This window comes from Ursus maritimus, unplaced genomic scaffold (genome assembly GCF_017311325.1).
Source record: "Ursus maritimus isolate PB19 unplaced genomic scaffold, ASM1731132v1 scaffold_17, whole genome shotgun sequence".
Taxonomy (NCBI): Eukaryota; Metazoa; Chordata; class Mammalia; order Carnivora; family Ursidae; genus Ursus; species Ursus maritimus.
Genome location: NW_024424119.1, coordinates 59,743,436 through 59,765,778, shown reverse-complemented (window position 1 = coordinate 59,765,778; position 22,343 = coordinate 59,743,436). Strand labels below are relative to the sequence as shown.

The 22,343-nt window shown below is 64.0% G+C and overlaps 2 protein-coding genes across 2 annotated transcripts; both read right to left on the bottom strand.

The window, feature by feature from the left end:
• Positions 1-669: 669 nt before the first annotated feature.
• LOC103675308 (endoplasmic reticulum mannosyl-oligosaccharide 1,2-alpha-mannosidase) lies at positions 670-11,829 on the bottom strand. Its single transcript, XM_040632252.1, is given in 16 exon segments — positions 670-1,366; positions 2,075-2,206; positions 2,298-2,495; positions 3,060-3,142; positions 3,145-3,173; positions 3,884-3,949; positions 3,951-4,050; positions 4,053-4,071; positions 5,901-6,089; positions 6,462-6,610; positions 7,284-7,469; positions 8,100-8,209; positions 8,498-8,652; positions 10,255-10,370; positions 11,054-11,162; positions 11,602-11,829. Coding segments are annotated over 16 exon segments (1,968 nt in total). The 5' UTR covers positions 11,716-11,829; the 3' UTR covers positions 670-1,153.
• Positions 11,830-12,871: 1,042 nt separating this feature from the next.
• On the bottom strand, positions 12,872-19,476 carry UAP1L1 (UDP-N-acetylglucosamine pyrophosphorylase 1 like 1). Its single transcript, XM_040632251.1, has 9 exons — positions 19,188-19,476; positions 18,343-18,547; positions 17,986-18,161; positions 17,496-17,668; positions 17,197-17,390; positions 16,563-16,703; positions 15,806-15,991; positions 15,151-15,217; positions 12,872-14,689 (listed from the first exon to the last, which is right to left on the bottom strand). Exons 1-9 carry the CDS (start codon positions 19,474-19,476, stop codon positions 14,606-14,608), a joined length of 1,515 nt encoding a protein of 504 aa, XP_040488185.1. The 3' UTR covers positions 12,872-14,605.
• Between the last annotated feature and the right edge of the window lie 2,867 nt (positions 19,477-22,343).

The following is a 22,343-nucleotide window of genomic DNA, read 5'->3' as shown; positions in this document are numbered from 1 at the left end:
TTCTCAGTGTGCAACACATCTCCTGATTTCCCTTACTTCCACGTGTGTGTTTTCAGTGCTTTCAGCACATTTAAAATGAATTTTCTTATTTTTTTTTCTAATAATTTTCAAATCTGGACTTTAGAGAGAGTTTCTAGCAGCTAATTCTGTTCTGTTCAGTGAGCCATACTTCTTTTTCCTCGCGATTTTGTTGTTGCTGCTGTTCAAAACGGATGGTGATGGTTCCACCTGCTTTTTCAGGTTTCTAGGGAGAATGAGAGATTGGAGCCGCCCCGCGATGCTACAGACACCCATTCCTGTTCTCTGACTATACTGATCTTTCCCATTATATCGAAGTTCTGTATTTCACAAACTTTTGTATTTACTGAACTGTAACAAGGTTAACGAAATACGAACTTGGGTATAACCCTCATCACGTGCTACCCACTGCTTGCTGTTGGGTTTCTGCAGCAGGCTGACGAGCACCGTCTATCCCCCAACCGTGACTCTGTAACCTGTGTAATGACAGGTAAGTCGCACATGTCGCTAACGTATGTTCGGAGGATGGCAGCATTATCTGTGATGGAAACCTGAAACTCCCTTGGAATGAAGTCTGAGGTTTCCCAAAGGAACAATGGCTTTTCCTCACTCCACACAAAGATGATTCACAGAAAGATCCACTTACCAACGTGGGACACAATCTACTTTTATGCTGCCTGCAAAGTCCATCCTACCGGGTGGTCCAGGAGCAGGACAAACTCGCCCACCCGCCCCTCCCAGCCCCTGCAGGGCCAGGGGAGGATCCCTGAGTCCAACGTGTAAACACCACAGCCCACCAGGTGCCCAGATTCGCAGGAGGTCACAGGCTACCCCAGACCCTCAGGTCAGGGCAGGTCCCAGGCTCTGAGACCCCAGGCTGAGCCCCATGTCGGGCTGTCCCTTCAGCTCTTGTCTCTGAGCACGATGGGGGGCCCCAGTGCAGCCCCGGGAGACGACGAGGGATGTGGGACCAACGTGAACTCCAGGCACCGGCTGACGGGAAGCTGTCTGGGTATTCGGAACGTAAACATGATTCAAGATTCAGAGGAAGAAGGAACAAGGCTCCTCCAGTGGACGGGACATCCCTGAATCATAGCAAGGATGTGTCACATCTGAGGCACTGCTCGCAGGGGAGTCAGGCCCCCCGAGGCGGGGCCCAGATGGGCAAGGGGTGAGCCTCGGTGTTGAACACGTAGGCGTCCAGGCTGAGCAGGTCTGGGTCGTCAGAGAACAGCAGATACAGGTACTTGAGGGTCTCCCCCAGAAAGAAGCTCTCCATCTTGTCCCTGGGCTGGGGATTGAGGGGATCCCGGACGTTGCTGATAGAGGAGTAGCCGCCCGAGGGCACCTGAGCAAAGCCGAGACCGCGGCGTCACCGCGGCATCACCTGCGGGCACACCGGCTCCCGCACTGGGCTCGGCCCTCGGGGCATGGGCCCGGCAGCCAGACGGCCCCTCCCCAGTCTCCCGGCCTCGCCACGCGGTGTGCCAGGCCAGGGCCTGGGGGCGGTGACCCCCAGGTCCACCAGGGGACCGGCCCGCCTGGAGGTCAGCCCCAGTTCCTCGAGACACCCCCGCAGAGACGCCGGCCGCCCTCGAGGGACCCGATGGAAAGCGCTGCCTCCCGAAGGCCCCGACGTCCCCTGAGGAGTCCGGAACCCACCGCCTCACACACCACAGAGCAGAGGTCAAGTTGTGGCTCTGCCAGGGTGGGTGGTGGGCCCCGGACAGGGCGTGACCTTCCCGGAGCCACGGCCCCCGACGGCAGGACGGGGGGCAGGGCCCCGAGCACAGTGGGGGGCGGTGGCCCCGAAGGCCACGCCGGGCGGAGAAGCACCGCCCCGGCCACGGGGAGGATCCGGGAAGGACGCGATGCGCCCCGAGCTCACGGGGCCACGGCGGGGGCCCTCCCCACAGAGCCTGGTCCCTCGAGACAGGACCGAGGGATGCCCCCGAACTCCCCAGGCTGCGGCGAGCCTGCCCCCCCGGCCCGGGGAGAGGCGGCCGGCGAGGAGCGAGGAGCCGGGGCACGACCTGCGGCGGCGGCGGCAGCTCACCCGTGTGTACGCGTTGAAGCTCTGCAGCAGTTCCCAGCCCCAGTCCTGGTACTTGGGGTCCCCCGTGAGGCGGTGCAGGTAGAAGAGGCTCTCCACCGTCTCGGGCCGCAGCAGGTTGTGCCTGTCGGCCGGCTGGGGGGCACGGCGGGGGCGGGAAACACGGGCTGAGCTCAGGCGAGGCCCCCACGGCGCCCCCCCACGCCCAGAGCCCGCCCCGGCTCACCTTGACCTGCACGTCCTTGTGGTCGCTCTGGGGGTACAGGTTGAAGTGCACGATTTCGGGGCTCAGCCCCGTCTCCATCTGCCGGTTCATCTGGTAGCAGGTGTCCATGAGCGCCCGGGCCAGCTCCATGTGGTCGGCGGGCAGGCCGTGGTGGGCGCCCAGAGCCAGCGTCCCTGGCAGGAAGCACACCAGGTGGTCCTGAAATCAGAGCGTGTCCTCACCACTGCTGAGTCTGTGGCCGCAGGGGGGGCGGAACAGGGTCGGCCGCCGTCTCGGGTCTCCGCATCCCCACGAGTCACGAGCCGGCGACGCAGGGTCCGCTCGGGCAAGCGCTCAACTACAGGCCCAGCACTTGGGGCTCGGCGTGAGCAGGGGAGAAGCTGGTGGCAGGACACCCGCCTCCCGGGGCAGATGCTGACCGGGTCTCCCCACACCCCACCCGACCCTCCGCCCGACCCCACAAACACCGACGGGCACCGCATACCGCTGGCAGGAGACCAGAGGCTAGGCCCAGGGAGAGGGGAGGGAGGGTCCCGGAGGCGGGAGCTGGGACCCTGGGGAGGGGCCGGGGCCCATCGGAGACCTCGGCTCCCCCTCAGCTCCCCCTGCCGTCGTGGGGACAGCCCAGGCCACGCAGCCGAGCCGCCCGCCCCACGGCCAGAATTTCACTGCTCTCTGCAAAGTCTTGACTCCGAACCGTGGGGCCCAGGACACACGGGTGGGCGCTGAAGCCCGCCCGCCCCGGATCGTGCACGCGCTCACCATCTTGGCGCTGAAGCGGCCGTGGGTGAGCTCCCCCACAAAGGTGAGCCCTGGCTCAGACCTGCGCAGCAGGTGCTTTGATCCCCGACGGCCTCGAGGTAGTCTTCCAGTAACCTGGGCGGAGCGGCAGCCCGGCAGCTCAGGCTCCCTTCAGCCCCACCCCAGGAGCGGCCAGCCCGGAGCTGAGGCTCGCGGCCCGTCGGCGGGGCGAGGCTGTGCCTTCGGCTCCTGAACAGGGCCGCTCCTCTCAGCCGGCCCCGAGGACCACCCCAGACCAGCCTCTGCAGAGCCCCGACGCCCCCGCAGGGCTCCCCAGATGGGAGCGCCCTTGTCTCCGCCCGCAGGGGTCAGCCCGGAGCTGCGCCCCAGGGGTGTTGGGTGGCGGCCACCCCTGGGCTCGGACTTTGGGATTTCCAGTTCCCCACGAGGCTGAGCTCTGTCTTCCACCGAACGACGCAGCCGTGGATCTGGCCGCTCGGGGAAGGGCATGTTCGGGCGCCCTACAGGAAGCGCGGGAGGCCCAGGTGTTCCTGGCCGCCTTCTGCTGGGGGCGCGTGCAGAGTGGCCTCACGACCCCGAGTAAGACCGCTCCGCCAGTGAGCCGGGCCCGCGGCCAGCCCAGACCCGAGCCGCCTGGCACTGAGGAGCCGTGGCCTCGGCAACCAGCCAGGTCCCCTCCTCGGCACAAAGGCCGTGCCGGAAGAAGCACGCTCCGCGAGGGGAGTCTGGGCCGGGCCTGGCTCGGCTGCGGCCCTCTTGCCCGTGAACCCGAAAGCGAGGGGAGCCGCAGGGAGCCGCCCGCCCGGCCGGGAAACCAGCCTCACTGGGTCTCCTTCTTTCCTCCCTGGATCCACTGCTTCAGCAGGTACTCGTAGTAGCTTCGGCCCTGGCGCCAGCGTGAACACGCCCATGTGCGTGAAGAGGCCGCTGTGAGTGCTGATGAACATGGGCACCAGCCCGTCCTTCTTCCCCAACAGGGAGTGTACGTGCTCGTCACCTCCTCCGCGGCCTCCTGGGGCACACAACGGGGGAGGTGAGCGGGGCGCGAGCTGCAGAGAGGGCTCGCGTGGGCTGCCCCACCTAACCCACCCGCTCCCAGCGGAGAGAGCAGGCTGGCATCCGGCCCCGCGGCGTCCCTCGGCCCAGCTGCCCGACACGGGCTTCCGAGGCTGGCCGAGGCCGCGCGCGCGACCAGGCCCGCACTGGCCGTGCGCGGGCCGCCGGCGGGCGGGCAGGTGACACGGGCCCCGTGCAGGGCCCGACTCATCCTCCGGACGGGGGACTGTGTCTGAAGACCACAGCCCTGGTCCCCACGACGAACTGCCCAGGCGTGGCCGGCTGCTCCCGCCTGCTGTAGGGAGGCAGGCATGTCCACTGCCCGCCCGGGCTCGAGGCTCATCCTCCTCCTCCCCCGCCAGTGAGCTCCTGCGTGCCTTCAAGACCCAACCCACCCAACCCACCTCAGCTCCTCTGAGCTCACTGCCTGGCTGCGGCACCCCACACCTCTGCTCGCGGCTCAGTGTGCATTCTGTCACCACGCTCAGGACCCGCGCTCAGGACCCAACACGCACGCCCACACCCATCTACGGAGTCCTGTCTGGTGCACTGAAACCATGACGACCCGCCCTGGGCAGGCACCTGCCTGACGCCGCCGGAGCGGGCGGACACAAGCTGAGCTGCTGGACTATGACTATGAACCGACGACGGAAGACCGCGGCCTCGTCCACAGGCGGGAAAGGCCCGCACGCCCGTCTCCGCGGGACACACGCTGGGCCAAGCATTTGGAAACGCCGCGCATCGCCTTACAGAAATCAAACGCGAGCGAGGCACCCTATCGCGCCGCCACGGCGATCGTCACCAAAGGCTCACCGAGCGAACGCGCGCCGCTGTAGAAGAGCCGAGGCCAGTGGTGGGAACTTGCTCCCAGGAGCGCTCATCTCGCGACCCCCATCGGAGACAACCCCGCAGGCGGCGCCAGGCGCCGGGCACGGCTCCGCCACACGCCGGGTGCCGCCGCGGAGAAGAGCGAGCGGGACGCGCGCCACGACACAGATGTATTCCGTGGGCGCTTCCCGCGGATGTGCATATCACACGCGGCAAACAAGTCCGAGCGGCCGCAGGACCTCACCCACGCGGGCGCTCCCGACAGAAAGTCCCCGCCGCACACACGCGCGGAAGGGAGCGCTCGCGGGCGCTGGCTCGCTGCTGAAGGGATGATGGCGTTCTGGGGGCAAAGCGTGGCACCGGCTGCACCCGTGGGAACATAGTGCCACGCCCACGTACACAAGAGCCACAATTTCTCAATGTGTCAATCACATCTCCGCTTTTTAAGGAAAGAGGAGAACCGCCGGCACGTTGTGCCGAGTCCAGATGCTCCCCCGCGAGGAGAGCGGAACCGCCCAACAGGGCCGAGGACTCACTGACAAGAAGTGGCAGCCACGGGCCGGCGAGTCGGAGAAACACCAGCACGGCTCCATTCTCCGCGCCTCACGCCACCTGGCCCGGACGCCACTCCCTGCAGGTGCCACCTGGCACAGACCGCCCCCTGGGCGCTGCCGGCCCCCACCCCCCCCCCCACCCCCCGCCCCGCGGCACGTGAGAGGCTGGCAGCTGGGACCCTAAGGACACGGGCCTGCAGCAGGGCAGGGCCAGGGCGAGGACTCAGCACCCCCCACCGGCACCGACTTGACGCCCTGGCCTCCATTATCACACAGAAAGCGCCACCTGCTAAGGAGAAACGGGGAACGAGAAAGGAAACGGTAGGGGGATCTCAGGGCGGCCCATGGTTGACGCGCACGCCAGCCCGCCAGAGTTCCGGCCAGCAGCCCGGCCCCTCCGTACCTGAAACTTCTTTCTGCCCGTGAGGCGTGAGAGCTCCCGGAACTCTAGCTGAATGCTCGTGACCTCGGCCACCGTGCTGTCCGAGGTCCAGCGGGGCGGGTGGGCGGCCCCAGTGCCGATGTTCACGTCGGAGTATGGGATCTTGGAGGGCGTCTGGAACGCAGGCATGAGCCGATTCCCAAAATCCTCCTGATACGCGACACAGCGAGGAATCAAGGTTCGGTGCCACACGCCAGCCTTGCTTCCATTCCACGCCGCCAAACCGTCCCCCGTCTCCGTCCCGTGACGCGGACACGGGGCTTTACTGGCTTCACGTGGCCGCGATGCTCCACGCAGCCAAACCCAGCTGGCCTCGAGGAGCCCCGAGAGAATTTCCCCGCCCGTCGCGGTGACGACTGGCAGTGCGATGCCCGCGCACGCGCACGTGCAGAAACGCGGGTTCGGAGCAGGAAGAACTGGGGACAGACACCCCTTCCCCACCCCACCCCGAATCCCTGGAGCCGAGCAACAGCCACGCGCAGGCTCACGCTCGCTCGGGATTCCTCTCCCCGGGACACTCACGGCCTTCCTCAGGAAGAGCTCGTCCCCGGACAGGTGGTAGGCGCTCAGAAGCCCGCCCAGGACGCGGATCGTGCTCTCAAACAGGTTGACGTCCACGTCTTTCTGAAACCGCAGCTTCTTAGACACCCACTTCCTGGCCTCTTCAAACTCTGTGACACGAACAGCGTGGGGAGGGGGGACAGCTCAGTGATTGGTCCTAGCACGCCCCCGAGACCTCTCGCTGGGGGGCTCCGTGCATTCTCGTGTCTCTCTCTCTCCCGCAGGCTCGCCACACGTGTCCTGCGGCGTCTTTACACGCGCAGAGAAAAGGGAGCCGGCGAGCGCTCGTGAGCACAGGCGGGCGACGGTGGAAAATCACGGTACAAAGGGCCGCGTGAGTAACCCAGCGGGAGTCCTGGGCCTCCTCAGACAACTTATAACGGACTTTAAAATATCAATTCAGAAATAACCAAAGACCCGTGATCTCCACGCCACCCGACCCGCGTGGAGTAAGGAGGACCCGAGGGAGAGACCCGGGGTGCTGACAGCCTATCGGACCACGCGCCACCTCCCGCCACAGAGCCCCTCGCGGCTGCAACAGAGGAACCACCCTTGGACGCCGCGGCCCAGGTCCTCAGCGGGTGTCCCGAGCGTCCCCGGGTGCCCGACATCAAGCAGCAAAGCAACTGCCCACGCCCAGCACGTCTGCTCCTGTCACCCACGAGAAGGGAGAGCATGCCAGATGGGAACAGCAGCGTTTACCCCCTCCCGATCACGGCTCGCTCGCTCGCCCGAGTGTCACCCGAGGAGAACTTGGCCGTGTGCTAGGGAACGAGCAGATACCTTTTTTCAGACCCAAAATCCACATGGTGTCCAGGGCGTCGATCAGCGTCAGGCCCAGGCCAAACCACTCACTGAAGGACCTGGACACAGGTTTCAGCTCGTCGTGGCCCCAGGCAAACTTGCGGTATCCGGCCCACGCGTGGCGGAAGGCGTCGATCACGGCCCTCTGACGCTCGTTCGGGGGGGCTGGAAGGAAGACAGCAGGTCACCGGGACCGGCCCGGTGGGTCACAGCCTAAGCCGCAGACTCGCTGACCTGGCGCGGTCCCCCGCGCCACCAGGCACGTGGCCTTGGCCGTGACTGGCCTAACCTCAGTTCTCCAATCCGTGGAACGGGGATACGACCGACGGGTGACCTCAGAGGGCACCGCGAGAACCGAAGCAGACAAGCCGCTCGGGGCTCACGAAGCGCCCGCGCCCAGAAGGTCCCCCCACCGCTGGTGCCGCTACGCAGGACCCCGCACGCCTGCTCGGACCCGTGGGGCCTGGGTGGAGACGCAGGCGGCGGGTGCGTCTCCACGTTCCCCAGGCGCCGCCCCACCCCCGCAACGTGGCACGGATGCAGGCCAGGAGACGGGGAAACGAGCCTCCCGCCCACACGGGCAGCCCGCGGCTGCAGTGACGGGCCACCAAGGAGCCCCGTGTCATCCCCAAGGCTCTCAAGAGATCTGCGGCCCGCCCGGCTGTCAGAGGGTGACCAGCACTCGGAGGGACAGCAGGCGCTCCACCCCACGTGCTGCACGCTCATCGGGCGTCCACACGCCCTCTCCATCAGAATGTCCAGGTGAGGCCCAACAGGGTGCAGGTGGGGCCTTACCTGCTTGGCTCTGAATCCTGGGGGCCTGGGACGAAGGCCTGGGGGGGGCCTCTGCCTTTCTTGAAGGGAGTTCGGTGCCGGGCTGTGGCTCAATCACCGCTCCCCTCCAGCTTCAGGGAGAGAAGGGGGAGCAGTCAGCCAGCTTGAGGGCGGACAGGCAAACTCTCCAAGGTCCCTGCCACCCGGCGGGGCTCCCTGCCGCCCTCCACTCCAGGCCGGACAAGCAGGAGAAGGCAGGGCCCCGCCCCCACCACGGTCCCCACTCTGGATCCTGCCTGCTTTGAAAAGGTACTTTAGACATCGTGCTCATTCTCCTCCTCTCTGGTTTTCAGAAAACGTCAGACACACTGGCCTCGACGTTTCTGCATGTGCTCCCTCCTCTCTGACGCTCCACGTACCTGACCACTGTTCTCTGTGTGTTTTCTTCCTGACGAGCGTCGCCCACCATCTCGTCCCTCTGCTTGGTGTCATCCTGCCTCCGGTCCTTGGAGTCCTTACTGGGGGCTCGAATCTGCAGGTTGGGTGGTCCCCGTCGGAAATGCCTTTGAGGCTTCTAGATAAAGATAAAAGTCACCGGTGAGAACAGTTCAATTGCCTGTGGGCTGCTATTCCTTTTGCCCCCCCCCCCCCCCGCCCCCGGGGACACTCCCACTGCCAGGCCCAACCCCGAGCGGTGAACTGGCTAGCAGCACACGGCCCCAGAGCAAATTCCTTTCGCCTTTCATCACAACACGCAGATGTGGCCAGGAGATCCTGACTGGTCATCTCCTGGCCCTGACCAGCCCGGATGGAGACCGAGCCAACGGGCTGGTGCAGCCCTGGATGGTGGGTTAAACTCCTGGTCCGGGATGCTTCCAGGCTGTCACAGACCCTAAAGGTAGCAAGAGAGGGTCAGGACCACGTCCCCGCGGACGGAGCCGCAGAGAACACTGTCGCGGGCCCGTGCCCGGGGACTCCTGCGCTTTATCCTCGGGACGCTGTGGCACGGGAAGGGCGCCGGGTCCGGGGACGGAGTGCAGGGGCCCGGGAGCGGCCAGTCCTCAACAGAGGACAGGAAGGAGGCCCCCTTGGGAATCGGGAAAACCTCTGCTTCTCAGGAGCCACAGCATCCGTGAAGACGTTCCCGAATGACACAGAGCTGGGACCCCCGCGGCCACGAGAACGGGGTCTGGCCCAAACAAAGCACCGAGGCTGACCTGGGTCTGGGGACCAGTACTGGAGTCTGAGCGAGAGAGCAAGTCCAAGCGGCCTCCACAAGGGGCTCCCTGTCCGGAGGCCTGGACCAGGGGAGGTGTGCATATCAACAAACCCCTTACCGTCCGGGCCCCTGCTGGACACCAGAGACCGGATCACGGGCCTCCCGAAACACCTCTGAAAACTTGTCTTTCAGTGGGGGAGACGCGGCAGGCTGGCTGTGCTTCCCTTACAAGCACGGAAGAGTCCGTGTGCAAAAGAGTAGCCACGAGAAGTAAAAGAAACGCCTGTCGGCTCTACGAGGGAGAAAACCTGCTTTTTTACACACAGTCCCTGAACGAGACGGTTTGGAGAGCGGCCTCCTGCTGCTTGCCAGGGCAGCCCCGTAGGGCCCGGCCTGGACCGACCCCGGCCCCCTGCCCCCTCCAGACCCTTTGAAGCCTCAACTCCCTGAGCAAGCCCTGCTCCCCGTGCCTTGGGCACTTTCATTCAACTCAAGCCTGGCTCTCCTGACTCTACCCAGAGCCAGCGGATTCTCAGCCTCAGGCAGCAATTCAGTGTCCCATCCTCACAGAGGCTTCCCTGATGGAGGGGACCGGCGCCAGCCTTATCCCTCCCGGCGGCCGCTGCTCTTTTCCTCGCAGGATGTTCGCCACGGGCCACCTGCCTGCTCCCGCCAGCCCGCGGCTCCTGGAGAGAAGGGACGGGTCTGTTTTGCTCGCCAGCGAACACAGCATCTGGCGCACCAGCAGGTGTCCAAGAAGAACGAAGGAAAGAGTACTCCTCCTTCCTGCCCCAAGTGTCATCCCATCAGCCCAGCACAAGGAGCGTGAGGTTCAAACATCACACAGGTGGTGAGAGAAAGAATTCTTCCCCGTCTGCTTGAAACACCACACGCTGTTCTGAAATGCCTGCGGGACGGACCCCGGTGACGACCCCACGTGTCGTTTACCCGAAGTACCTGAGGTAAAACCCCCGGGGAGTCTTCTGGATTAGCATCTGCTTTCTGAGGAGCTGGCAAGACGGGTGGATCTGCTGGTCTCATCTTCCGCTCTTCTGCGGACCGGCCATTCACAGCTAAAGAGGAGAACTGGTTTTATCCCCAACAGGCCACGCAGCCTAGAGGAGGTTCAAAGTGTGTCACGGAGCACGTCTAGGCAGGCGTGATTCCTTACGAAAGGACATCGTGAGACCCGGGGAAAGTCACTGAAATGAATCTGAGGAGGGCAGACGGAATCACACCTTTTTCAAAGCCCTTGGCAGTTCCGCTCCTTCACCCCAACCCACACCCCACAAATACGCGGCCTTAACCTCGCCCCTTCCCGGGACTACCAAGGGTAGCAAGCGGGCCACTGCCCTGAGCCACCTGCAGCGGCTCCCTAACCTTCCTGCGGAAGGCCAGGACCTTAGCAGAGGAATCCCCCAGGACTCTCTACATGCTCGCCAGAAGTGTGCCCGGGGGGCCTTTCCAAACACACGGGGAGACGTGTGAGGAAGTTCACGGGATGTGCCCGGACCGAGCTTGCGACCTCAGGACCTTGATTTCTCTGCGAGGCAGAGGGGGTGGAGATGCCGGGGCTTACACCAGACACCGAGGAAGAGGAAGCCGAGCCACAAGGGGAAACTCACATCCACGTTCTGGCTACGTGGTTAAAAACGCTCTGCCCCTTGACCTTTAAGGTGAACTGCGAGACCGTTTCTGCCCGGTCAGCCCTCAGTGACACACACAGATCACGTAAAGGCACACGTGCAGCTGATACCTCTCCACTGGTCAGCCACGCTGATGTAGGACAGGAGTCCACAGAGCATCAGAAACGTGAGCAAGAAAAGGATCACGTTCCGCTGTAATCTCGACAGCTGCTTCCACTTCTAAGGGGGGGGGGGAAGGAGAAGGAGGCTTTTGACTGAAAGCCACACAACTGGGAACTCTCCCACTGCTGCCAATCCAGAGAGTAGCTCCCCAGGCCCGGTTTCTGCACCGGGGGAGGTGCGCTCTCGGCAGGGATGGACGAGCCGCCGCACGGGCAGTGCAGAGACTCCCGCACCCGGCGCGCCCGGCCTCCAGCCGCCGGCGGGACCTCCAATCTGCCCAGGCCTGCGGTGCGGACGCCCTGCAGCCCGAGACCGCTGGGAACAGTCCAGCGCCGGCCCAGGCTGGGCTCCCGCCTCGCCGCCCCGAGGCACAGCCCTCAGCGCGGGCAACCGCGCGCCGTCCCCACCCCGCAGAGCTCGGGCCCCAAAGACCGCTGCAGGCCGGCTCCACCGCCCCCTGGGCCCGGGACCCCGGGACTCCGGCCTGGACCCTCACCCTCCAGCACGAGCGCCGCCGCCAGCTTTTGCTGCCGTCGTAGCTCTGACCGAGGCTCAGCGTCACCGAGATGAAGTCCCGATGCGGCGCCGCCGGCGGCGGCGTCGGATACATGACAGCGGCGGAGGCGGCCTGGGCGGCCCCGCCCACTGGCGGCGTCAGGAGGCCGGGCTCTGAGAGGGGCCGGGGGCTTCGCTGGTCCCACACCCGCGGGCAGCCATCGCAGCGCCGTCAACACCCCGCCCATCGCGTGCGCAGCCAATGCGCCTGCGCCGCGCCCTCCTAACCCCCACTGCGCCTGCGCCCGCCCTCGCGGCCCCTTCGCGCGTGTTTACGTCCCACTGCGCCGGCGCACGGCCGCACCTTCGCCGTGACCTCACGCCCTCCGCGCTTGCCCGCGCGCGCCTGCGCATAGCTCGCCCGCCGGCGCGCAGCCTTGGCCTGGGCTCGGCGCGGTCTCCACGGGGTTGGCCGGCGCCCCGGGCCCCCGTCTCGGGCGGACTCCCCCGCCCAGAGCTAGGTGAGCCGCGGCGGAGTCGGGGCAGGCAGGGCGACGGCTCTCCGGGTCCGTCCTCGGGGCCCGATGACGACCCCCGCAGCCAGCTGTGCGCGCGGTTCCTCTCCGGGGACGCGCGGAAGGGCGGAGCAGGCCCGGAGCGCCGAGGGTCGAGGGTCTCCTCGGCTCCGGGCCCTGCCGGGTGCTTGCCGCCGCCCCTCGCACTCGGCCCCCGCGCGGCTCTGGGTGGGCCAGGCTCCTTGGGTGAGCCCGCTGCCTCCTGCAGTCCCGGCTGTAGTATCTCCGCGTGTGCCTGCCGCTCGGCACCTCGCCTTGTCTGAGCCTGCCCCGGAGAGATCCTCGTGCTCTCCGGTCCCCTTCCCTGGTAGGGGTCGTTCCTGAGGCCTCCGCTGGTGGCGCCAGCGGTGCCCGAATGCTTCCCTCCCTGCACGTCCCGTCAGCAGGGAGACGGTGGCGTCTAGAGGGCGAGTTACCGGGCTCCCAAGCGGAGAGTGCAGGAGCCCTCCCCTGGAGCGCGGGCTCAGGGGCAGGTTCTGGGCCCGCCCCCAGGTGTCTGACGCACTGGGTTGTCTCAGGCCCCCCTGAGACCCTGGTGAAGAGCTGGGCGGGAGCACGAGGGGACTCCTGGACAGCCCATGGCAGGAGCGGCTCGGCGTGTGGACTCTAGTTCCCTTGCACGGACAGAGCCGGGGACACCTGGTTGCGGTTCCCACGACATGCGCTGGTCAGAAACTGCACTGGCCAGGCCAGGGATCAATCAGGGCATCTTGAGTTTATTGGAAATCCGTCCTCCTCCCCACCCCCCATCGGCCTTCTGGGGGAAATCAAAGAGTTTGGCAGTCTTTCAAAAGTCAGTGCTGTCGTGATCAAGAGACTCTGAAGGTAACCTGAGGGACAGCTTTGTTCGGAGGGGCCCGTCCTGCCTCTTGAGTGCACGGTGGGCACAGGAGCACACACCTGTGAGAAAGCACTTTGGGGTCCTCCCTCCCCCCGTTCCTGGTTTGGTGGCGCCCCACGATCTGTAAGCTGCAAATCTCACGGGAGGCGGTGAAGGGCACCCGGGCCCTCTCTCTGCTATGTTTGAACCTTGGTGTAAAGATGTAATTATTTAAAAATAAACCGTGCCCTTCAAAGCAAGCGGTTTCCGTAGTTTTCCTACCTAGTGTAGAAAAGAGGTTGCACGGTTGTTCAGCTGTAGAGGTGAGGAGCAGCAGCCGTGGGCAGGACCCCGGCCTTGGACGTCCACCTTGGCCAACTCTCCTCTGTCCGGACCCTCTGCTTGCCCGTGGAGCAGCTGAGAGAAGGGTCCTAAGGCACACGGTTCAATTCTGAGGTTTGCAAAGGACTGGCAGAGCCTGGGTGGAAGCAAAGTCCTCCTCTGGGCTTTGGGCGTGGCCCTGACCCTGACCCTGCCCTCATGCCCAGGTCAGGATGCATGGACAGGTCTCCTGTCCCCTGCAAGCCTCTGGAGGAGCCAGCTGCGTCTGAACCCATCGTCCAGAGAGTGTCCTCCCCCTGGGGAGAGCACAGCTTGCATGGGGATGTGGGCTGCAGTGGAGGGGGTGGGGGCAGGGGGCCGGGTTTGGCAGCAGGCTGCAGTTCATGCAGCTCTCCACGGCCTTGAGGGGGCTGGTGCCCCTGTGTTGCTTTCCGGAGGGGAAAGCAGGCATGGGGTCCGGAGCAGCAAGGCCAGGCAGGGGCTCGGGGCCGGGGCCAGCGGGTCTCCCCCAGCCTAGGTCAGGGTGCGGGGGCCCAGTGCAGGGGCCGTGGACCCACAGGTGGACCCTCCAGAGAGCAGGGGAGGAACGTGAGCACCAGGACCTGTTGGAAGCTACTGGCGGGCTGGTCGAGGGCTGCAGCTCCCCGGCCGGTTCTACTTCAGCTTGATGGACCACCACGCGAGGCCACTGGCATTGGTCCCACTGGTTCTTGGGACATAAGATTCAGCAGCCTGAACCAGCCACAGGCGTGGCAGAGGAGCCGAGGCGTCCGAGGGAATCTGAGAGGAGCCAGCTTTAGGAGTGCAGGCTGCGTGTGGGTTGGGGGTGGTGGGAAGTTGGGGGGCTACGACCCCCCGCCAGCCTCACCCCAGGTATGGTTCAGCTGCTGGGGGGGGCAGCACCTTAGACACAGTGCCCTGTGAGGGAGGGACACGGTCCCTCTCCCTCTCGTTGCCTCATCTGTGCCTCTGCAGAAGAGCTCCAGTGGTTGGCCCTCCTCAGCGAGCAGATCGCGTGTAGGGCTCGAGGTGCCAGGGGTTCTCAGGTCTCTGCTGAGCAGAGGTGGGGGCCGCTGCCCTCACCGAGGACGCCACACCTCTGCCTCCCGCCCGGACCCCACAGCCTGGAGCACAAAGGGCCGTCGTTGGTCTCCAGCAGGCCTGGGGTCATTTGGTCCATGGAACCAGTGATGGGAGAGGCCCTACCCTGGTGGAGTAACCCGTGTCCCCGCCCCTCAGTCCCCGGGGTTGGCAGTTCTGGGAGTGAGTCAGGGCCGCAGAGCCCTGGCCTGGTTCTCATCCAGGATGAGCGGAGACTGGAACTCTCGGCCTTGCAGGTACACTTCCAGACCCTGGAATCAAGGAAGTCATGATGGCCGTGTATTCACCTCTCGGTCCTTAAGGGGGGGGTACAAATTTACTTTGAGCCAGTGTGGGGTAGGGCCAGAGAGGCTTCCAGGAGCAAGGATTGATGCTACTTCTAGACCCAAGCCCTTATGAGTCCTTTGGGCAAGCTCAGGCCAGATCTTCTCAGAGGGTTGGGGCCAGCATTCCTGCCTCAGCAAGGCTCCCATAAACCCTTCCTGGCTGGAACCCTAAACTTTCACACCACCGGACATCCTCCTGGCCCCTCTACCATGTGTGAGGGCCTCCGATTTGTCACCCACCCAAGATCCCGACAGATCCTCTATAACTTATGAAACTATTTCTCCACTGGTAAACTGAGTCAGAGCTCTGACTTTCTACCCCAGCACCCACCCCTGATCACGCATCCCGTACCCCAGAAAGCCCACGTGGGCCAGTGTGCTCTCACCTCTCCAGAGTAGGACACCAAGGGCGAGATCTCACAGATGGCGGGAGGCTCTCTGCTGCCGGGCAGGCTGTGGGGACCCACGTGTCAGCACCTGCTCCCGGGCGCGTGCCCTGGGCTGTCCTTGCCTGACCCCACTCCCAATTTTCTTTTCTCACCAGTACCCCCTTCCTCTGCACGCTCAGAGCCCTCAGCAAACTGCCCCTGCCCACGTGTAGGCTCTTACTTGGGCAGGAATACAGCCCTCAGCCCTGCAGGCCCCACACAGCACCTCGGCCAGCAGATGTAAGTGGTGGCTGTGGACGCCAGAGGACATGGAAACCCAACGTCCTTCCCTTTGCCAGCCCTGAAAAGTGACCTGCCCTGCTATCTTCCAAATGTCGTGCCTGGGTCTTGGTTTCGAAGCTTATGAATGAGTCAGGAAGGGTGGCAGCCACCCAGCTCCCCACAGGCCCTGAGGCGCTCTTGAGGAGCTGGGCCCCGGCTGCAGGCAGCACTGTGTGGCCGGGCAGGGTGCCTGGCCCCCTGCACTCAGCATGGTGCGGAGCTCGAGCCCCCGCCTCCGCTCAGACAGCGGCAGCGCCGGCGGGGCTCTGCGGCTGAGGTCTGGACCCTGACACCCCTGTCCTTTGGGAAGCATGCTGAGGCCCACACTCACCTGGGCAGCTCAGGGAGCCGGGCCCCACAGGCATCCAGGAAGTGGGCCCCTGCTTGCAGGGCCCAGCGGTAATGCTGCATGAGCAGGGCGCGCCGAGTCGTGTCGGGGTTGTCCCTGGCAGCCGAGGCAGCATTCTTCAGCGGGGAGAACTCCTCCTCCCGGGACACCTCCAAGGCCACGAAGCTCCTGTGTGGAAAAGAACAGTTCTCTCAGAGGCCCTGGTCCCGGGCAGATGAAGGCTGCACTGGGGTTCCGATGACTAAGTGGGGGTCGCCTCCATGGAGGAAGCCCTGCAGGCACCGCGTGCGTCTTTGCTCCTGAGGTCCCCGGGGCTGCTGGAAGTCCTTCCATTCCCACTAGCCAAAGCCCCAGATCCTGGGATCCCAGGGTCAGGGCCAAACCCCTGAGGAGCCCCCCAGCCACCTGGCCTGGAAACAGGCTCCTAACCCCAGGCTGGCAGCAGAGGAGGGCGCGGGAGGGGCAGAGGAGGGCACGGGAGGGGCAGGGGTATCTCCCAGAGTGCACAGCCCCAAAGACTGCAGCGGCCCCAGATGCTGCCAAGCTCACACCACAGGGGCTGCTTCCTCTGGCCTTCTCCCTGAGCCTGCCTATAGCCCCTACTCCCCACTACGAAGGGGCGCTCCCACTGTGTCCCCCACAAGCCTCCACTTCCCGGCCCAACCAGGCCTCAGAACCCAACAGAGAACCAAAAGAGAGAGAGGTTAGAAGGAAAAAATAAATGACTTCTGCCACTAACTTAGCAAACTGGAACACATCAAACACAAACTTCTCCATCTTTATCCCGTTTGGTTTTATCGGCTTTACCGGATTTCCCTCCTCATCCACGTATGGGACCTTCTTCACAGCCACATGTGGCTTCAGCAAGGGCTCAAAGTCGCTGGGGGCAGAGAAGGACAATGGGAAGACAGACAGAGTTCAGACGGGACGCCCCTGGGAGCCCCATCCCCACCTCTGCACACCTGGCCAGGCAAGACACTGGCGGACGGACAGCACAGCGTACACGCTGAGCCCGGTCTCCGGGAGGGCGAGGCATCGCCTGCACCCTGCAGCCCAAGATGGAGAGGCCCCACTGGCTGTGTCCCTGCCCAGACGAAATGGCAGCTGGCAAGCCACAGGGTAAAAGGTGGTGCCTGGAGGCAACAGGCGCAGCACGGGAAGACCAGCAGGCCAACTCGGCCACAGAGCCTTACGGCAGCAGCTGCTCCGGCTCCAGTGCCTCTGGCTTGCTGAACCGCAAGAGCCTTTCTGCACCCCAACCCACAGCCCCACGTGGCTCAGGTGAGCCTCCAGTCACTGTGGGCCCGCCGGCCCTGGTCAGTGCAGGCCACAGGCCACTCTGGCCAGCACCCGTGGCCACCTGCTGAGCACACCTGCTGACCACCTGGAGGAAGTCTCGGGTGAAGAAGTGGTTACAGATGTTGCCCAGGCTGTAGAGCAGGCTCCCGTCGGGCCCCCGGAGCTGCGCGGTCTCCGGGCTGATCTCGCTGTACTCCACCACCTGAGGGACCCCGTCCACCTGGCACACGACACCCACCGGCTCCTCGGGGTACGCCTTTTCCACCACCTGCAGCCAAGGCCTGGGCTGGGAAGGTCGGCTGGGGCGGGGCCAGGTGGGCCGGGGGCGGGGCTGGGAGGAGGGGGCGGGGCAGAGCCGGCAGGGAGGGCTCACCTTGGCCCCACAGTCTGCGCCGCGAAGCACGCAAAAGCCGATGAAGACGGGGTCGGCCAGCCGCACGAGAATGTTGTCCACACAGTACACGTGCACGAACTCCACTCCCCGACGCTCCATGTCCTCTAGAATCTGGTGGTCTGACAGTGCACAGTACAGCCCCCCGTTGCCATCTACAGAGGGAGAGAGGGGCCACTTTCTCGTGGGCTTCCGCAGGGCTTCAGCCATCTAGTTCAGGGCATGCTGGAGGCAGGGGAGGCCCCTTGGGGCTGGACCTTGTACCTGAGGCAGCTCTCCGTCACTATCCAAGTAGCCCTATGGTTGTTTCACATGACAGATGGGAACCAAGGCCCAGAGAGGGGAGGCCACTCACCCGGGACCACACAGCCTTCAGGCATAACATTCTGACCTCTGCCGCAGTTCTCTCGACCTCTAATTAGCAACTTGTTCTAGGCCAGCGGTCTTTCCCCGGCTCAGGGGTGGGGCATACCTGGGGCCATGGCAACCTTGTCTTTCTGCTCCAGGATGGCCCTGCCATCGAAGGTCACAGCAGGCAGCATGCGCTGCTCAAACATGATCACATTGCTGGGGGCCAGGTGGAAGAAGTCATGCTCCTTGAAGAACTTAGCCGTGGGCCCCAGCGTGAACTCACTCGTCATGATGTACCTTCAAGGAGAGGCAAGGCTGAGCAGGCCATTCGAAGGGCCGAGCACCTCCGGGATACGGGGTGCTGACAGGGGCTGGCCTTGGGGTCCAGTCTGGGGTTGGGGTTCAAGTCTGGGTGCCTGGGCTGGTGCTACAGGGCAGGGGATCATTCTGGGGACAAGGTAGCGCAGAGAAGGCACACCAGGGGACGGTGCAGCGGGTCCCGTAGCGCTGGCCAGCAAGCTGCTCCACCCGCCGAATCCGCTCGGCCTGCAGCTGATACAGGGTCTTCTGGCTGGGCAGCCCCACCTGATACATGCCTTTGGGGTAGGTCACGCCCAGGCGAGTGCCCTGTCCCCCAGCCAGCAGCAGCACAGCCACCTTGTTCAGGGCGATCTGGCGGAAACCTGGAGGTGCAGGGTGCCATGAGGGGACAGCTGGGACCTGCCACATAACCACCCCTTCACCTCAGAGCAAGCCACACTCGAGTCTGGAACTCTAAGACTTCTGCTAGCCACAGAACAGAAATTTCCACATAACATTCTGATGCCCTGTGGGCCACGGCCCCACCCAAACTCCATCTCGTCCGGACCCATCAGGGGTCCTGATGACATCCTCCAGGGTTCATTCCCAGCCCGGGTCCTTCAGAGGGAACACAACGTCAGGCTGGTTACAGCAGTGCAATGGGGGCCCTGGGCAGGCTTCCCTCCAGGAGCACCTGCCTCACCTATGAGGCCAGGAGGCCAAGAGTACACCTGGGCCAGCGCTGATGGGAAAGGGAGCGTGTGCAATTGCGCAAGGGTTCCCTGCGGTCAATGCGCCTGTGGGCTGGGCTGCTGGCTAGCCAGGGGAGTCGGCACAAAGCGCTCTCCCGAGGGCAAGCCGCCTAGGGGCGGCTGCCACCTTGGCAGCGTTGGGAGCCCCAAACCCCAGTCGCGAGCTGCGAGCGAAAGGGGACTCCGCAAAGGAATAAGGCACGCTAAACTCCTCCAAGTACAACCTCTCCTGTCACCCCACCCGACCCGTCCGGTACCCCGCCCCGCCTACCTTCCTCCTCCCAGAGCCGCCGCGTCTCCGGGTCGCACCGGCTCGCGCTGCCCACGCACTCGGGGGGCAGGGGCCGCAGACGCGCTGCCAGGTCTGGCGGCGGGCCCGGGGGGTGCGCGCAGGCCTCAGCCGCGCGCCGGCAGTGCTCGCGCAGCGCCTCCGGCTCCAGCGCCCCCAGCTCGGCCAGGAGCGCGGCGCGCGGTCCCGGCGCCAGCTCGGCGCAGAAGCGCAGCAGGTGTTCCTGGCCAGCGCGCTGCAGTCGGGCGTGCACGTCCCGCTCCGAGGCCATGTCGCCGCTGTCTGCAGCGCTGGCACTCGTGACCGGCGCGCTCCTACGTGCGTCACGGGACCCAGCGGGCGGTGACGACCCCAGAGGGGCGGGACCAGGGCGCGCCGCCTCGACCCCGCCTCTGAGGGCCCCCTTCCCGACTCCGGCCCCTTCCCAGAGTGCCCGCCCCTCTCCGGCCCTGACCCCGCCCCTGTCCGCTCTGCCGCCGCCCGCGAGCTCCGGGCTTTAGCCCGCCGCAGGACACCGAGGGGCCGGGTCAGGGCGCTAGGGACGCCCCGGGTCGGCAAGCCCCCTCATGGGCTCTGCGATCCCTCTGGCCCGGGCGCGTGAGGGCTGACTTCAGCTCTAATGCTCCCTGTTCTGGACCCACAGCCCTGACGGTCGGGGTACCCGAAGGGGAGGCTAGGGTCTGTCCCTGCCCGTGGCCATGTTTGCATTGACCGAGACTCCTGCCGTCTGGGCTGGGGAGGATGGAGCCAGATCATCAGTAGACCCCCAAGAAGGCCGCCCTCCATCTTTGGGGGCTCCCTCCTTCACATCCCTCCTCCTCACTGCCAAGTAACCGGAACCGCTCAGGAGCAGCCCTTCGCCCTGCCATGTTATATTAACTATCAGAGTTTAAAATATCTTGCTGTTTATTAAAAATATATAGATCAATAGATAGATGAAGATATCTTGCTGCTTATAAAGGTTCTCGTGAAAAAATAACGAGTAGCTTTGGCCATTTTGGGGCAAAGCTTTCTTCTAGAAATTAGTTTTATTAAGTCTAAAAGTAATACATGCACAGGGTTAAAACAAATTCAAATGGCACTTTGGGACCCAGAATGAAAAGCAACATGTCTCTCAGGCCTACCCCAGCCAAGCCCTGTTAAGGCAATGTGTCTCTTTGCAGGCAGGTTCTGCACATAGAGGCTCCCACACACCCCCTTCCTCGGTGAGGAAGTAGAGCTTCCCACAGCCCCCCGGGGCCCACTCTAAGTCCTGGTGGACCTGAAAGAAGTTATCTTCCAAGGGTAGCCTTAGGCCTGCCGCAGGGCCTTTGCACTTGTGGTTCATCCTGCCTGGACTACTCTTTCCCAGAAAATGACTTCCTGCCCCACTTTGCCGGGTCTCTACTCATGTGTTGCCTCCTTGGGGAGACCCTCCCGGCTCATGTTGGCTCAGAGGGAACCCTCCCATTTATCTGTGTTCCTTCCTGCCTTTCTGCATTCTCTGCTGCCCGACTCCCCCAAGGAAAGGAAACCCCACAACAGCTGGAGGTAGTCTGGTTCACGGCTCTGCTCTGCCCCATCACCTTAGATCAATGCTCAGCACACAGTAGGTACTCAGTAAATGTTTGTTGAATGGATGAATGAGTGTCGGATCCCACACCTACCTCAGTGACTGGGCCACATCAAGTGTTCAAACAGTGCTAGATGAATGAATGAATGAATGAATGGTCTGCTTCAAAAGTCTGTGGCAGTTGAGGGGCACATGATAGAGGTGGAGGGTGCATGTGGGAGGTAGGGAGCCCAGAAACAGAGTGGGCTCCACACCCCAGGCCGGAGTCCATGGGAACTCTCACCCCTTGCACATGTGCCCTTGAATACAGGTGTCACATGAACTCAGAGCTCACCTCAGAGTGACCCCTGAATCTCGCTTCAAGATGGGGGGTGGGGCTGAGACTCAGAAGGGTTTGGACAGTTGAGGATGGGTAGCCAGAGGCACCTGAAGGGGCAGAGAAGGAGAGCTGGCCCACCTGGGCAGCCAGGTGGGGTGCCAGCGAGGGAGAGGTGAGTAACAAGCTCCTGGACGACCTGGCAAAGGCAGGCTTGTGGCCCAGGAACCTCCTTCCTTGTGCCCTAGGGTCTCATCCAACGAGTTCAGTGGAGCCAGGATCCAGAAGCCAGCAGGGGTCCCTGGTTGTTACTACAGGATGGAGACGAGAGAACCCTGGAACAGGTACAGGGACTGTGTTAGGCTGGGGACAGAGGGCCCCACCAACCACTTCCAGGGAGCTCCAAGCTGGCACAGTGAGAACATAATGGCGACGGGGACCGGCACCCACTTGGTCAGGGCTCTGGGAAGCCCCTGGGGGTGACAGCAACACTGAAAGGTACAGAGCTAGGAAAGTGTTGGGTCAGGCTGGAGAGTGGAGGAGGAGGAAGTGGTCAGAATTCAGGACAGGAAGTACACGGGGCCCACCCTTAGGCCCGCGTCCAGAGCTGGCACTAACTCGGGTGTCTTCGTACCTTCCACCAGTGCCTGGCCAGGGCAGCCCACCAGGAAGCCCACAGACTGAGGGCCTCCTCCCCCACAGTTCTGATGCTCTAGGAAGGCCTTGTTCTCTCTGTACAGCGGGCTCGGGCTCACAGGGGCCTGGCCTGGGTGCTGCTGGCCACTGGCCTCCACACCTACATGAACCCCCACAGAGCCGTCTCCAGGCCTCCCCATCCCACCCAAGGGTGGCGTTTCCACAGGATGAGGCTTCACATGTGCAGGCCACCCACTAGGACACACTGATGCTAGGCTGTGGGGTGGCTCTGTCCTGCGTCCAGAAAGCACAGGGAGGGGCTTAGGGGGAGAGAAGCACTGTCACTACCAGAAGGCAGCCTCGTGCTTTGAAAATCAAGACACGTAACTTCAAGGTGTGGGCAGGTACCTGAGTGGAGTTTCAAAGGAGGCAGAGTGATCAGCCCGGAGCAGACGGGGAAAGGTGTTCCTGGTGGAGAGCTACCACATGCAGGGCCCCAGAGGCGAGGGACTGCTGGGTACCCTAAGGATGGGGGACCCGGCGAGGGTGTGCTGGAAGGAGAGTAGGAGGGGAGACGAACTGCAGGACAAACCGCTTGAATGCTGGGACTGAGGCTGGTCCTGCCACTAATGGG

Excerpts from the sequence above, each read along its gene's own strand:
- UAP1L1 (XM_040632251.1), bottom strand. The coding sequence starts at position 19,476 with ATGGCCTCGGAGCGGGACGTGCACGCCCGACTGCAGCGCGCTGGCCAG. Across the intron at positions 18,548-19,187 it reads GCGGCTCTGGGAGGAGGAAG|GTTTCCGCCAGATCGCCCTG; the intron begins GTAGGCGGGGCG and ends CTGCACCTCCAG. Across the intron at positions 16,704-17,196 it reads TTCCTCCAGGTGGTCAGCAG|CGACTTTGAGCCCTTGCTGA; the intron begins GTGTGCTCAGCA and ends CTCTGCCCCCAG.